Source organism: Corvus moneduloides, chromosome 22 (assembly GCF_009650955.1).
Source record: "Corvus moneduloides isolate bCorMon1 chromosome 22, bCorMon1.pri, whole genome shotgun sequence".
NCBI classification, from domain to species: Eukaryota; Metazoa; Chordata; class Aves; order Passeriformes; family Corvidae; genus Corvus; species Corvus moneduloides.
In genome coordinates, this window is record NC_045497.1 from 464036 (window position 1) to 478577 (window position 14542).

Here is a 14542-nt window from a genome sequence, read left to right on the forward strand (position 1 = left end):
GAGGCTCTTGCTGAATAATTTCATGCCACAAGCAGTTTCATGCAGCATCCTGACAGTGAGAGGTTGGCTGTACCCCCGTAGCACAAAGATGTATGTCCATTCCAAACCCAAGTGCCTGAGCAATTCTAGGTACAGACAAACTTAATTTCCAATCCTAATGTTTATGAACTTGCTCTACTTATTAATTTACACATTTCTGATGTCAGTGAGCTAGGCCCAAAACTTATAATGACTTCTTAAGCCCTAAGCTATTCTAGTCATCATTCTGTGCTGAATTCTCTACAATTTGATACTCCTTTCAGAGGGCTTAATGTACATTATAGTACCATATGCCAGCCCCTGTCTGTGTACTCTCCTCCATTTGTTCCCCAGGAATATACAAACTAAGCAACCAAACACAACTTGGTGCTCTAAAAATAATAAAAATCACCTCTCTCCTTCCAGCTGTCTTGACAACAAGTTTTGGAATAAAATCCATTTTTAATTCAAAGTCTGGCAATTAAATTTTATCTCATATCTGTGAATGCAGAACACATTAATTGTACAATGGCATGAATAACAATTTATTTAAATAATTAAGCTAACACTCAGCCATATTCCAGTTGCTATGGTTTTCGATCCTGCACCCATCAAAATCTCTCAGGCATTTAGTTTTACTAAAAATTTAAGAGGGGATGTCATGCTTTCTTTTACTGCCCAGGTGTAATAGCAATTTCTTAAAGCTGAGTGACTGCACATGTTACTTTTAAAACACCAAGCCAAATTAAAAGAAATTGCATTTCTGCACTCTTTTCCACCTACAGCAATCTCATGTTTCATTTGTACCTGCAACTTGAACAGCTCAAGGCACAATTATTATTTAAACTCATGGTGTCTCCAGCATGGGGATTTAAGCAAGCAAAGAAGGCAGCTCCAGAGTGTGTCAGCACCAACTCTCACCTTGTAATGCCATCTTTGATGTAGTACAGCAGACATTCAGACATGAGTGGATCTTCATTAAGGTTTACGAGATGAGGAGTCTGAAGCAACAAAGAGAAAAAGTTAATTAGGAACTGAGGTCCTGCTTTCAGGCTCCTTCCTGCAGCTGTGGAGGGTGTGCATTAATCCAGCAGTTTTGCCACATGTATCGAGATTCTTCCATAATGGATTTGTCCAAACATAACTTCTTAAAGTATTGCAGAGCATCACAAAGTACCAGCAAAATACAGCTCAGATTGCTTAGTTAGCCAAAACACCAATCCATAGAAGGAAGAAAGGCTTCAGCTGAAGAAAAAAAGTCCTTATAAAGTCTCCATAAACTTTGATAAGAGAAGTCCAAAGGAAGCAGAAAAGGTTGCTTCAGTAAAATTTTGAAACTCATATGGAATTAACTTTTGGCTTTTCTACACAGGTCAGGTGCTTATTTGGCAAAGTCTGTAAACATCAAAACAAAATCTAAAACTACCAACAGCTAAGAAGCTCTTCATCTAAACTTCTTCTAAATTTAAATCCACTACAGTTACTAAACCAACCTTCTTTGGTGAAAAAACCCCATTGGAATCAGCAAACAAGTCACAAGGCCTTGGTGTGAAAATCTAGCCAGTGAGATGGCAGTAAGCACAAGCACAAAAGACAAGGCAAAAATGGTTAAACATAATTAAAGCAGAGAGATGATAAAAGAGAAATAAAATTGTTAATAAGCCACTTGTCCCTTTGTTATCCTCAAACAGAATAAATTTAGGAAAAAGAAATAAATTTGGCTCAGATTCCCTGGGAACACTATTTCCATCAACTTATCTTAGATACAAAGAAGTTTACTTATGAGAGATTTTAACAGCACTCAGTTTACAGAAGCTCAAAAATTACTGGATGTTCACAAAGAATTTGTCTTTGAACGAAGAACTCTGATTGTCAATTGCCCAATGGAAGATTCAATTCTAAGCACAGAAAGGGGGAGAAAGAAAGACAAGCTTTTTCACCCCTAAAAATCCAGGGGTGACCTAAAACTGCAGCTGAAGGTGTTCAATGCTGTCATCGCTGTTCACTGCACGAATCAGCACCTGGCGCTGTGTAAAGCTCTTTGATCAAGAGAAAAATGGAGAGAAATCAAATCCCAGACATAGCCAACTGCTGTAACACCACTACAACTTGCACCACCAGAATACTTTGTAAGAAATAAAGCTCCACAGCTTGAGAGATGCTGCTGGCACACCCAACTATTCACTCACTGCGTCTGATGAGATACCCATTGGTACCTCAGAAGTGTAAAGTCTTTATAAAAAACACTTCACATTTTCTATCTAAGTTCTCATCTCCTAAACTTTCACAACAGCCACAGTTACTAGAAGGAGAACTAATGGAACTGCAAGGATAGCAAGGAACAGAAGCAGACAGGAGTAGGTTCGGAGTTTAACTTCTCCTAATAAATCCTATATGGGTAAAAATAAATACTATCTAATACCAGAGCTATTTTATCCAGATGGCATTTATACACAAACCTGATCAGCTGAAAATGCACCAAAAGAATCATCAAAAAGAGCTGATGGCCTCTGAGGAAAAATCTAAAAGGAGATGAGGATCCATAATGTAAGAGAAAGAAACGTAAAGAACACGCAATGAATCAGCGTCTTTACAAACCTCAGGCACTCCTGGAGTAGCTGCCAAAAGGAAATCTGAATTCTACCAACTCCAAGCATCACAGTCAAACACTATGCTAAATGAAGGATTAAACATTTTAACCAGTTCTGGGGTTCTACATTTCTGTGCAGTGCCTCTGAATAGGTCCCTGCTTAACCCTAGATCAAGTTTATTACACACTTGCACACTAAAATATTACCCATGCTGCTTGTTCATAGACTTCTAAGATAAAAGAAAGTAGGTTCTTTTCCTTGTACTTCTTCTATAATTCTGCTTTACCAGCAGAGATAGCTTCTTCATTAACCTAATTATTTTACAGTTACAGCACTGATTTATGCCCTTTTCCTGCACAGTTCTGCTTCTTTCAAATTTCAGAAAATAGAAGTAATGACAAGTACTGAAAGAAATATTCCCCTGCATCCCCTATGTTCAGTGGTTCATTAGATCACCATCCCTTTTTCCAAGCAGAAGAATTAACAAACAATTCAAGGAAGAGCATCTAAACAAGCCTTAAAACTTCTCTGTATATCTCAAAGAAGAACAGGTAGAGCACACAAAGGTCACACACAGCAACTGCAGAAAATAGCAACAAAATTAAGACACAGCACCTTCTGATTTGCTACTGAATCAAGAAACAAAAGGAGCTGCAAAACTTCTCGTTGCAGCACAGGATCTTCTAAAGGAAGATATAAAACAGTTCAACTCTCATCACCCTCCTCTCACGTGAATTAGCCTTTTGGAGACATCATGCAACAGTTAGTAATTTTCTCTACCTTTTTGGGTGAGAAGACTCCCAGTGTTCCTCCATCTTCCCGAATGGCAACTCCCATTTCTGCCAACAATGCCTCCCTGAGAGAGAAAAACAAGATATTGACCCCATTTTAGGCTTCTTAGACAAGTACGGTCCAATGAAAGCCAGGTAATTAATATATTAGACTGTCACCACCTCAGAGCACAACAGGGCAAGCTGGTAAACTTTAGTCTGAGAGTGGCCTACGGAACAGCAACTTTTAACTGTGAGAAGTCCAGGAAAGAGCAGGACTTTCCTCCAGCATCGCCCCTGCTGTTCCACATCTAACACAAGGGTCAGCAGAACTATCCCTAACACTATTCTGCTGCTCCACTGCTTTTGAACAGAGGAACTTTCTCCATTTTCCACTTTCCAGAGACCATCCATATTACAGCACTTCTGATTCCCGACCTTTCCATCCTAATGGCCTCTGTTTTCCTCAGTTTCTCTTCCCATGTTTCATTCAGCTCTGCAATGATCTTCTCAGATTCCTGTGTGAAAATACCAAAAGCTGTTTTACAATTCTTCCCAAAGTTCTTCACCTAATACACAAAGCAATTGAAGTTTGTGCTCTGTTCAGGCCTCAAATTAATGTCACGTATAAAAAGCATTCTTAGTACCTTAAAACTCTTACTCGTTTCCCTTAATTTTTAAAAGGGTAGCTAGTCCTGAAGGCAAGCTGAGAAGAAAAGACGACTTCACATCTAACCACAGCCAGACTTTATTTTGAACCACCTAAACTTGTTTCCCCTTTTTTTTTTAAAATCTGATTTACAGACATTATTCAGTAACTGAATGCCAAGGAAATGCAGAGACCACATTGTTATTCCCATAGCAACAGCGGGTTTCCAACAGGAAAGGGATATGCAGTGTGTGTTCAGCCCTGTCTGATGGACAAACATGAGAATGTAGCAGAGATTCAACACAGCCAGCTCTCCCCACTCCTCCACCCATGGACATTGGGGGGGGCTTTCATAAAAATCAAGAAATACTTCACTGTGATGCACTTCTGCTGTGGTTCAGTTCTGTGCAGCACCGGGACAAGGCTGCCTTTGTCTGGATCAAACATGCCATTCTGTGCTTCACATTTTAATCTGTGGGGGCTGGGCGAAGACAACAGTGGCAGGATTATTCTTCCTCCTTTTTTTCAGCTTTGGGGTAATTTGGTTTTCTGAAAGCTGAGTGCATTTGCAAGTCAGACTTGGCTCCCACTAGTGCTGACCAGGCCTCTAAGTCTACATTTATGATCAAATTTTCCATAACTACCACTGCATCAGAGGACCCGTAAATAAGAATCAAGAATTTAATTTATAATTTAGTTGTAGCTCAAGGCTACAATTAAACCTAAATAATCCTAACAGGAAAGGCTGTGCATGGACCCAGTTTCTAGCCCACTGCAGTTAAATGCCTTTTTTAAGGTGCAAGTGGGTTTCAGACAATTTCTACAGACACAGCATATATTTATGAAGGGAACTTCTCTCAGGTTCACTATTCTTCAGCCTCCTTAATACCTACCTTCAAACGTTCAATGGCCTCTTCTCCTCCAGGTGTTGACATGATTCTTTCCTGTATACTGGACACAGATGTTAAGCCCACCTGACTACTGAGAGAGCAGGAGGATGGAGATGCAGTGAGGGACCCCATGGAGGCTGTGGAAAAATTGCCAGGACGTTGATTCTCGGAGGCTAGCAAGTATCTATGCTTATTGTTCTGAAAATCTTTCAGATCTGAGAGAGAGACACACAGAGAGGGAAGGCAGGAAGATGGGAGAAAGGAAAACAGGAGGGAAGGAGGGAAGGAGGGAAGGAGGGAAATACCAGTGTAAGAGGAAAGCATTTAAGCAGCAACAAGGCAAGTTTTGTAATTTTTAGATGGCAGTTCTGAAACAAATCTTTCAATACTAGCAATCATAACATAATAGCTCAGACCCTGAAGTTCACTAGGAAGGACTGCATGATAAACCTTTCTAAACAAAAAAGCTTGAAAAAATAAACTACACATCAGCAAAAAGCAACCATCCTAGACCTCCCTGAACACTAAGCTGAGCACCCTGAAGCTCAGAGCAGGACCAGATTGAGATCCTCATGACACTAACGACATTTTGGGCTGAAGTCTGAGACACCAACCCCTTAAACTCAGGAAAACATTCTCTTCCAGAGCCCTTTAATGTGAAATGACGATTAAGTAAATCTTTACCACAGCAGTGGTTCTGCTGCCAAAGCACCCAGACCACAAAAAGAACTTCCCCTCCTTAAATTCTCACCAGAGAGGATGTGAATCACCTGCCAGTGCATGACAGGGACGAGAGAACATAAGTCCACAACAACAACATTATGCTGCTTCTTGACCTTCCTTACCTGAATAAAAATGGAAATCTAACAGATCTGATCAGCGAAATATCTGATAAGGGTCTTATACTTCAGAAGGTGCTTCAAAGCTTTTTGGCTGTTAGTCTGAAAGGCCTTTTAAAAACCTACAAAATTTAGTAAGGTAGCTTTTGTAGCCTGAAAACCTGCAGGCCTGAAAGCCAGAGAACAAGAAAAGCTGCCTGAATGATTTAAGAACAAATATACAATGGAAATTTATATTAATTTAACTTGGCTTCTTGGATATGTCTGTAAACCATATCCTCAGAATAATCACACACCAAAAGAAAAATCTCCTAACATGAAAATATCAGATAACTGAATAGCTCAGTTTTAATAACTTAGTATTTTAAAATATAATTTCAAAGACAAATCCTTTTTAAAAAGTCACTTCAGGAAAGAAACAGGTCAAATCAGACCCTGCAAGTTATAAACAGGGGCATCACACGTACAAAAACGAGATGCTCACCCAGACATTGCATAAATTTCCCTGTCCTCCTACATCTCCTCTACTCTGCCCCTGAACAATCCTGCCATTGTCAGCCTTATGCCCTAGTTCACTCCATGCTCAACCTGCTGTTTCAGCCTCATGGAACTGATGATTGCCCTGAGCCAGTTTGAAAACCACCATCTGCAAATACGGGAGGCAGGACTGGGAGTTTCACAGAAGAAAAGCAGGTTAAGGGAAGGGAATGCTGCCAGGATGAGGAAAGCAGGCATGACAGAGCAGGGATGAAGTCTCAAAAGGCCATGCACTCCTGAAGAGAAAGGAAGTGGCACTTGCAATAGCTCCACAGTCACTGTGACCACAGAGAACCAGAACCCTCAGGACCATGCACGCTGCTCCTGGAGCCGCAGCTCCTACACCATGACATGTGCACACGTTGGAAGCAGCATCAGAATGTCAGACAGGCCAGGATGAGTCTTTACACCACCAGTAGCTTCAATTTTAGGAAATTTCAGACAGATCTCCTTCAGCTGATATTGAGTGAGGGTGAAAAAGACTGACTGAGAGAGTTTTAAAAGTCTACCAACCCAAAATTTACATGGAGCACATTTCGCTTGCAATGGACTACATTTATTCCCCTTTCATAGAAGCAAACACCAAGAGAAATAAAATGCTCTCTGCTGACTGGTTTTAGCCCTATTAAGTTAATCACCTGCAACCAAGTACTTCTGACCTCAAAAAAAGAGAGCTTCATGAATATGTCTGGCTTCTTTCTTTCTTTTTTTTTTTTTTTTTTTTTTTGTAAGACTATACAAAATAAATACATTGCAGTGTCCAGGAGGAACTGGAAATACTTATCTTGAGTTCATCAACTGACACATTTAAAACAAATACTTCAAAGTGGAAAAGAGCTGCTAAAATGCCAGGAAAGCCATGTGAGCAGGAACTGAGTAACTGGGAAAAGATTTGAGAGAAAGATTTTCTAGTTCAAATCTAAACCGTGCGCTGTCATGAAAACACACTGGAGAACTGCCACTCTCCCTTCTGCCAGAAAGGAACAATGAACATACGTTGCACTTTAAACTTTGCACTTTTTTTTGATTGTGGACTCAATCTAAGAAGTGCTGGTGATGCTGGTTTTCATGAACCTGCACTGCATTCCAGTGAGTGTTCTGTCTGGGATTTCCCTGTGAGAAATGCTGGCATGCAAAGCTCTGTTAAAAGCTGACCCAGAGAAAGCAGGTTAAAAAGAGAACCACACAATACACACATTTGCCTCCACTTCCAGAGTATTCATCTCCCATTGGATCAACTGAAAGGAAGCAGGAGGGAAAATACAAGAAGGATCAAAATTGAAGGTTCACTAGTGACATAGGAAGGGAAGAGAATACTACTTGATATTTAAAGAAACAAACCACAGTTTTCAGTAACACAGTTTTTTCAGTTAGGATTTAGAACCAAAACCCACAGACTGTAACGAGCATGAAAACACTTGTATTTCATTGTCTTCTGGCCCCATTCTCTTGAAAACAAGCAAACAAAGAGGTAAAGACATGTCACATGTCTTTAAGTAGTCTGTGACTAAGTCAGGACTTCTGCTTCACAGACAAAAAGGTCTGAAAAATCAGAAACCGGTGCAACATTTTTTTTTTTTTTTAAGTCAAAGAAGCTTTTAATCCACTGGAATACGTCCTGTGCTTTTATGGGCATTTCCTTCACAAGGAATTAAATCACTGTTCATATTACAGAAGAATGTAGCAGCTAGAATTTCAGTTCATCTGTCTTGCTTGGAAATAGGACAAGGAAATTGGGCACAAGTGTGTTCTAGTGCTTTAAGAGGTTGCTGGCAAAGCAAATCAGTACAACACTGCTCTGCCAACCTAACTCAAAATCTCCCAAAAAGATTGATTAGTTATTCACAAGCAGCTGTTGCATAGATATTTCAAGATGACAAACGATTTGTCACTCACTGTCTAACATTAGCCATTGTTTTCTTTTGTGAATGAGGATGGCACTGAAGCCAGGTATTAACCAATAACCTTAACCCTTTAAGGAGGAAGCAAAGATAACTTTTTTCTCAGTATGAAATTGAGTTTCTGTATCTCAGCTCTTTTATTGGCAGCCAGACAAAAAGTCCTCCATAACTCACCAGAGCAACTCCTGAATGTGTAAGTTCTATTACACAAAAGAATCTCTACAATAATAGGAAATTCAAACTCCCTATTTTTCCTTAAGAGTTTGAAGGTGGCTTGTCAACTCCACAGACAAACCTAAGACGGTCGAAACTTAAATATCAGCACCTATATTTAAATTCTGTGTTTTAAATCCCTTTCTCTCACAGGCTCAGGTCTCCCTCCTCTGCTAGAGAGGCCAAGCCCAGGATGCTGAGGTGTGTTTAATCCACTTACTGTCAATAATATCTCCCAGCCCCTGAGCACGCAGGAGATCCTTAAGCCTTGTCACCTCCTCTTTCAGCTCCCGCACCAGCTTGGCGTTAGGATCTTCATTGATAACAGCATTGCATTTAATCTGCTTTGCACGATCAGCATATCTGGAACCAGACCAGAACAATGAAACCTTACCACAAACATAGAACTGCTTATACGCAGCTTATATACAACACAGGAATGCAGCAACATAGAAGACATTTAGCTTGCACCTGTATGTCAGAAGAGTAGGCAATAAATCCCTGCTTCCTCTGCAGGGTAATTGAGTTCTTGCCAGTAGAGTCTTCTTCCCCACAGACAAGCTCAATTTGTAATAACCCAAAGGTGTGAAGGACAAAGTATGGCCATTAGAGCAAACAGTTACTCATACCTATCCCAGAGTAAGAGAAAGTACCTTAAAGTGCTCAAAGTTTCATCGTAGTTTATGTCTGCTGGACTGAGAGCAGCAACCATTGCAGTTCTGGAGTTCCCACCTATAGTGAACAGGCAAGATTTTAGATGAACTACAGTGCACACTCCAGGCACTACCTACCTACCAAATATCAGTGTTTTCAATAAACTATAGAATTCAACTAAATTCTACAATTCTAAGAAACATACAAAAACCACAGGAAAGAGTTATAGCATTAACACAAGGTGGAACTATGACAACTCAGATTTGGCTACTAAAGATATTTAACTTCATACTCAATACAAATTTAAGTGAGTTAAAAGCAGTCAAGAAATTCAGTGAGACTTTCTTTCCATATTGTCACAGACAAATCAGCCATACCTAGATTTTCTCGAAGAAGCCACGTTAACACAGAATCCCTGTAGGGTATAAAGTCTGTCTTCTTCTTTTTTTTGCTCTACAAAGAAACAACACAATATGAAAAATAGGAAGGTTTTTCTGTGTAATAACACCTTCCTGACATTTAAATTCTGTATTCTAACAGCATTCCAAGCAGCAAACCTTACACTCAGGCAAAGACACCAATATCTACTCCTACTCAGACCATCATACCTTGCTGGTGCAGTTATCCTAAGTTGAAAGCATTAAGGAAAAAGGAAGAAGATACAAGATGAGCTTCTTAAGAGATTTATACATTGTTTCCATGTTAGACAGTACGTCCTTTCCTTGAGAAGCCAAATGAATGAGAATCTCTTCAATTGAAAAAAATAATCTGAAAAGCACTTAAGCATATTCAACCTGTCCAAGGTGTTAACTCACTTTCAAAAGGAACAACCATCATTTATTTGTTTTGTTTGTTTGGGGTTTTTTTTAATAGTAGTTGAGTACAAAAAATAAAAGACAAAGTACTTTTCTAAACCCACAACATTTTGCTTGGATCAATATATGCTCACTTAAGACATTATTAAGTCTTGCCATTGCAAAGAAAGCCAGTGAATCAAATTATTGCACTGGTGTTTCTATAGATTTTAACAACAAAGCTGTAGTTAAGTTTTCTAAAATTATTCCTTCAAGTAAAAATAAAATTACGGCACTGAAGGTCTAAAAACTTGCTATGTGAACAGGTCTTCTACATAAACACAGGCTTCTTTTGCAAGGTTTCTTCACAGTTAAACAAACCAATGCTTCAATCTGTTGACAGCCTGTGTGACACCCACAGAATAGCATCAACTCTATTAATCTATCAAAATACACACAGCTAACAGGGCTGAGAATACAGGGCTTGCAAGCACAGCAAATGATTCTGCTGTACTCCATGGATTTTACTGTTTCCATTTGATCAGCTATGCAAAGGTTGTTGCAGGCAAGGAAATGCTCTACTTACCACTTCAGCCAATGCTGAAATAACTTTGCCCAGAGTTGTGAGAGACTTGTTTATATTTGCTCCTTCCTGAGAAAACAGAAATCAGTATTATGTAGTAATTAAAACTGTCCAACCATGAATCTCTGTAGTCTTCAGGTTTGCAACTATTTTTTCCTTACTTGTAACTTATTATTTGTCCAGCAAAGACTCCACGTGATGCTTGTGCCCCCACTTCCCGTTCCTTCCCCAGCACCCCCCCATGGCCCCGTACCTTTAACCGGGTTCCTTTGGCACCGGTGGAGTCAGCTCGCTCACTCCCAGCGAGATCCACAAGGCTGATCTTGCTGACCTGAAGAGAGAAAGCACATGAATAGGAGAATTAGATCTTGGTGAATTACAGCAAGAACAGAACTACAAAGTCACTGCAAGGAAGATCAGTGAAAAACAGCCAGAAAGCCACTTATCTGTAACACACCTTCTCTGTGGAAAGGTCAGTTTCTGTGTCATGTTTCTTCTGAGTAAAGACAATTGTAAACACAGCATGAGAGCGGCTACTGGTTTCATTCATGTTGGTGGCTGCCACAGTCCTAAAATACAAACAGATAGGAGCACATTTAAGAAAGGACAATTACCTGCAGGGCTGAATGCAGCTGCAGAGGAATGCAAGCAAGAGGCTGCACAGGTGATGTGCTGCCCTGTAACCAAGACCCAGCCACACCTAATATCATTAACAAACCCTTTCATTTTTTTACTCCTGAATTACTCCCATCTTCATCACAGTTTAAACAGAGCTTTCTCAATCTGTGTACTCAGTAGTCCACCTTACATGCAAACACCCAAGAAAGACTCACATAAATGCTGCTCAAGTTTTCTCATATATTGTTAAATGGAGCCAACAGGTGACATGGGAACAATAATGAATCAGAAACTAAAGCTGGAGTGCCAACTTTAGTCCTGACCACCTGAATTAAGGAAAGAGGAGACTGTTCACATAGGTTTTTATACCAGGATAGTGACAGAGCACACAGCAAAGGCAGAAGTAAACGCCAGAATAATTATTTAGACTTTACCTCAAGTCATTATGATCTTTAAAAGTCTACACAGCAATTTCCACCACTAGTTCACCACACAAAGCAATTTCTGCTTTTAACAGCATTGATCAGTGCATATTTCAATAATACTCCTCACTTACAAGAGGTTTTTTTAAAGTGCTAATGCATAACAGTGATAAAAATATATAACACGCTCCCATCACTAACCTGGCTTTGTTCCCAGCATCCATGAGGTCTGCAATGTCTGTGTAAGATGTGACTGCTAACTTGGACAGATCTTCCACGTATGGTCCAAGGAGAGGATGTTCTCGCACCCGCAAATTCCCTTTGTTCTTCGGGTTCAACAAGTCTCTGACTCTCTCACAGTAAATCTCCATGTAACTCACCTGAAAACAGGAATTTTCACAGACAATTTAGTATTTCTGAAGGTCTCCTCCATTGCATTTCCGAGTGCCAGCGGTAGAAATTCCCCCAGCCCACCACAGGAAGGCTGTAGGTGCGTGTCTCTGGTCATTTAACAGCTTTAACACTGGCAGAGGCAAGAGTCAAAAGTCTCATGGATCACATGTCCAACATAAGCTGCTGGCCTTGCATCCATGTATAGATCCTTCAATCATTTCAGAAAACCCTGGTGTGTAATGAAAAATTACACACTGGACTCCATAATCATCTTAACAGCTTTACTATGACACAGCACAAGTGTCAAACAAGACAGATGGTAAAAGGAGTCTGCTTCCAAGGATCTCTCTTATGAACCACCAAAGCAAACTTAAGAAGGGACAAAAACTGATCTTTCTTGCAGAAGCAACTTTAGATTTTAAAAATCACGGCTATAGTGTATGACAACAAACATGCAGTCTTCCAGTCATCAGTAAAAAAACCCCATCTGTAAATGCATCTTTACATTTTTCAGCCCATCGTTTCTTTCAGGATTACTACACAGGTAAAGGAACACTAGTTTTCTGACAAGGGTGAAAAAGAGTCATAGAAAGGTTTTTACATTTGTCTCACATGAAAAAGAGAAAAGACCAAGTTTTAAAACATAAAATTAAAAAAACAAAACCCATCAGAAATCAGCATCTTAATGCAACATCAATAACCCAGCACCTAAGCTCAGTTTGATGTCCAAACATTCTTTGATCCCTCACCATACCCACCTCTACAGAATATGACATTTCCTCATTGCTGTTGTCATTGATTTTCTCAAACAGCTCTTCACAAAGCTGGAAAGAGATTAAACCCAAGTCAGAATTAGTCTTTTCTGAGTAGTAAAAAGTAACTATCAGGACATGTCATGGAAATGGCTCTAGAATGAGGGCAGGGGAAGAAAATGTACCTAATGCATCAGCCACATACAGCCTCACTGGGAAGATAATTAATCTCAATCCTACATCACTATCAACCTTGTTTTGTCTAGTATCTCAACAATTGCTCTAGGTTTCACCAATATCATTATTCTGTACTATCACATTAGAAGTAAGCTTTAGTTCTCTGTTAACTGTTACTGCAATATAAAAAACAAGCGTGCATCGGAAGATGCTATAAAAACCAAATTCCCTTTCTGGGCTCGGTTCTACCTGGGGAATGATGCCTGCTTGGCTCTCCTCCTGCTTGCCCATCATGGTGTAGGATTTCCCAGCTCCAGTCTGGCCATAGGCAAAGATGCATACGTTGTAGCCCTCAAAGGCGTGCAGGAGCATCTCCTTCCCAATATCATTGTACACACGGCTCTGAGATGCAAAGCAGGGATCTTCAGGCTGGAAGGACATCAAAACAGCATAAATACAGACTTCTCCTATCATTTGAGTAAGATTTCAAAAAGCAACTGGTTTTTTTAATACTTTTAGCTTGTGGGCCAATCCCTTAGGAAGAGGTAAATGAGGCCATTTTTACACACAGGTTTTTCCCAAGGCTGAACAAGACGGAGAAGAATAACAATGACAATGTCACTGCATTGTTTGGGAGTGTATCTTACTCTTAATCTAGCATTCCCTTGCTTCCTGAAATGTTGAATTTTAACATTACCTGCTCCTGAAATCAGGACAAATTTAGCTGTGCTAACATTCTAAGGTTGGGACCAAGATTTTATCAGACCTCTTCTGTTCCTTGATGCTGCGTATCTGCTAGTTTTCATGCATTCTGTTCATAATGTTCCTGTGACTGGGCTCTAATCAACTTTCACTGCTGCTCTGATAAACTCAGTAAGAGAGGCGAGTATTTTATTGTGAAAACAGTCTTGCTGACCACAGATTTGCTCAGAAATATTAAGGCTTATTTTACCATCCAAGCTACTAAAATTAATCTTAGAGAAATGCATTATCTCTTCTTTCTATATCTTTTAGAAAACAAGGCAGGGGAGGAGTAGGTGGCAGAACAACACAGTTCTGCTGGAGAACAATTACTGGAAGTCAGTGAGAGCTTAGCACCGATTCACAGAAGGGTGGGGCATAGGAGCTGGATGAGAATTTATTGCTTTTGCAGCTACTGGAAACATGGATTACTATGCTGCCTTTTCCAGATATGCCAACGAAACCCAGACCACGTATCTCCTTGAACTGTAAGAACTCGAGCAACCGTCATTTGTCCAAGAGGAAAAATTAATTTACCACGGCATATGCGCAACCTTAAAATATTTAGAACAGAACATTGTTGGAGAATATTTTCAGTAATCTTTCAAATATTTACAAGTTGTTTTAGCTTTCTGCTCTCACCCAAACATGGAAACACAACATACAATGACAAGCTTTTAACCTGAATGTGGGTAAGAAAGACCGTGCAGAAACATCTGACAGGGGTGGCATGATCAGAAGAGAATGTTAAATCAAACCAAACAGCAACAACAACAAAACCAGTTTTTCTTGTAAAAGCACTTACTGATGTGTGGGACCAATAAGAGTAGTCAAAGCTGAAGGACTTTGGTGCTTCCTTAGGATTCTTTGGGTTGATAATACCTATAGGAAATAAAATTCAAACTCTTAGCTACCTTGACACTTAGGAGCATAATTAATGAGCTGGCTGATCCAAGATCTGTGAATCTGAATATTCAAAGTTGCCACATGGCATATGAGT

The 14542-nt window shown here is 39.8% G+C and overlaps 1 protein-coding gene across 23 annotated transcripts in view; it reads right to left on the reverse strand.

Annotated features, from left to right (window-relative positions):
* Positions 1–14542, reverse strand: part of KIF1B (kinesin family member 1B) — a 78751-nt gene that overhangs the window by 44922 nt on the left and 19287 nt on the right. For 6 of the 23 annotated variants that reach the window (XM_032131436.1, XM_032131443.1, XM_032131429.1 and 3 more), the window contains exons 3-18: positions 14348–14424; positions 13051–13230; positions 12631–12696; positions 11681–11859; positions 10897–11008; positions 10693–10770; positions 10443–10508; positions 9671–9688; positions 9440–9515; positions 9062–9140; positions 8629–8771; positions 7491–7532; positions 4922–5133; positions 3818–3897; positions 3390–3465; positions 940–1019 (exon numbers count right to left, since the gene is read on the reverse strand). In XM_032131436.1, the coding sequence (XP_031987327.1) occupies positions 940–1019; positions 3390–3465; positions 3818–3897; positions 4922–5133; positions 7491–7532; positions 8629–8771; positions 9062–9140; positions 9440–9515; positions 9671–9688; positions 10443–10508; positions 10693–10770; positions 10897–11008; positions 11681–11859; positions 12631–12696; positions 13051–13230; positions 14348–14424 (1564 nt within the window). Of the gene's footprint in view, positions 1–939; positions 1020–1511; positions 1575–2477; positions 2541–3389; positions 3466–3817; positions 3898–4921; positions 5134–7490; positions 7533–8628; positions 8772–9061; positions 9141–9439; positions 9516–9670; positions 9689–10442; positions 10509–10692; positions 10771–10896; positions 11009–11680; positions 11860–12630; positions 12697–13050; positions 13231–14347; positions 14425–14542 lie in introns of all 23 variants that reach the window. The other 17 variants (XM_032131433.1, XM_032131425.1, XM_032131423.1 and 14 more) reach the window with 11 other exon arrangements.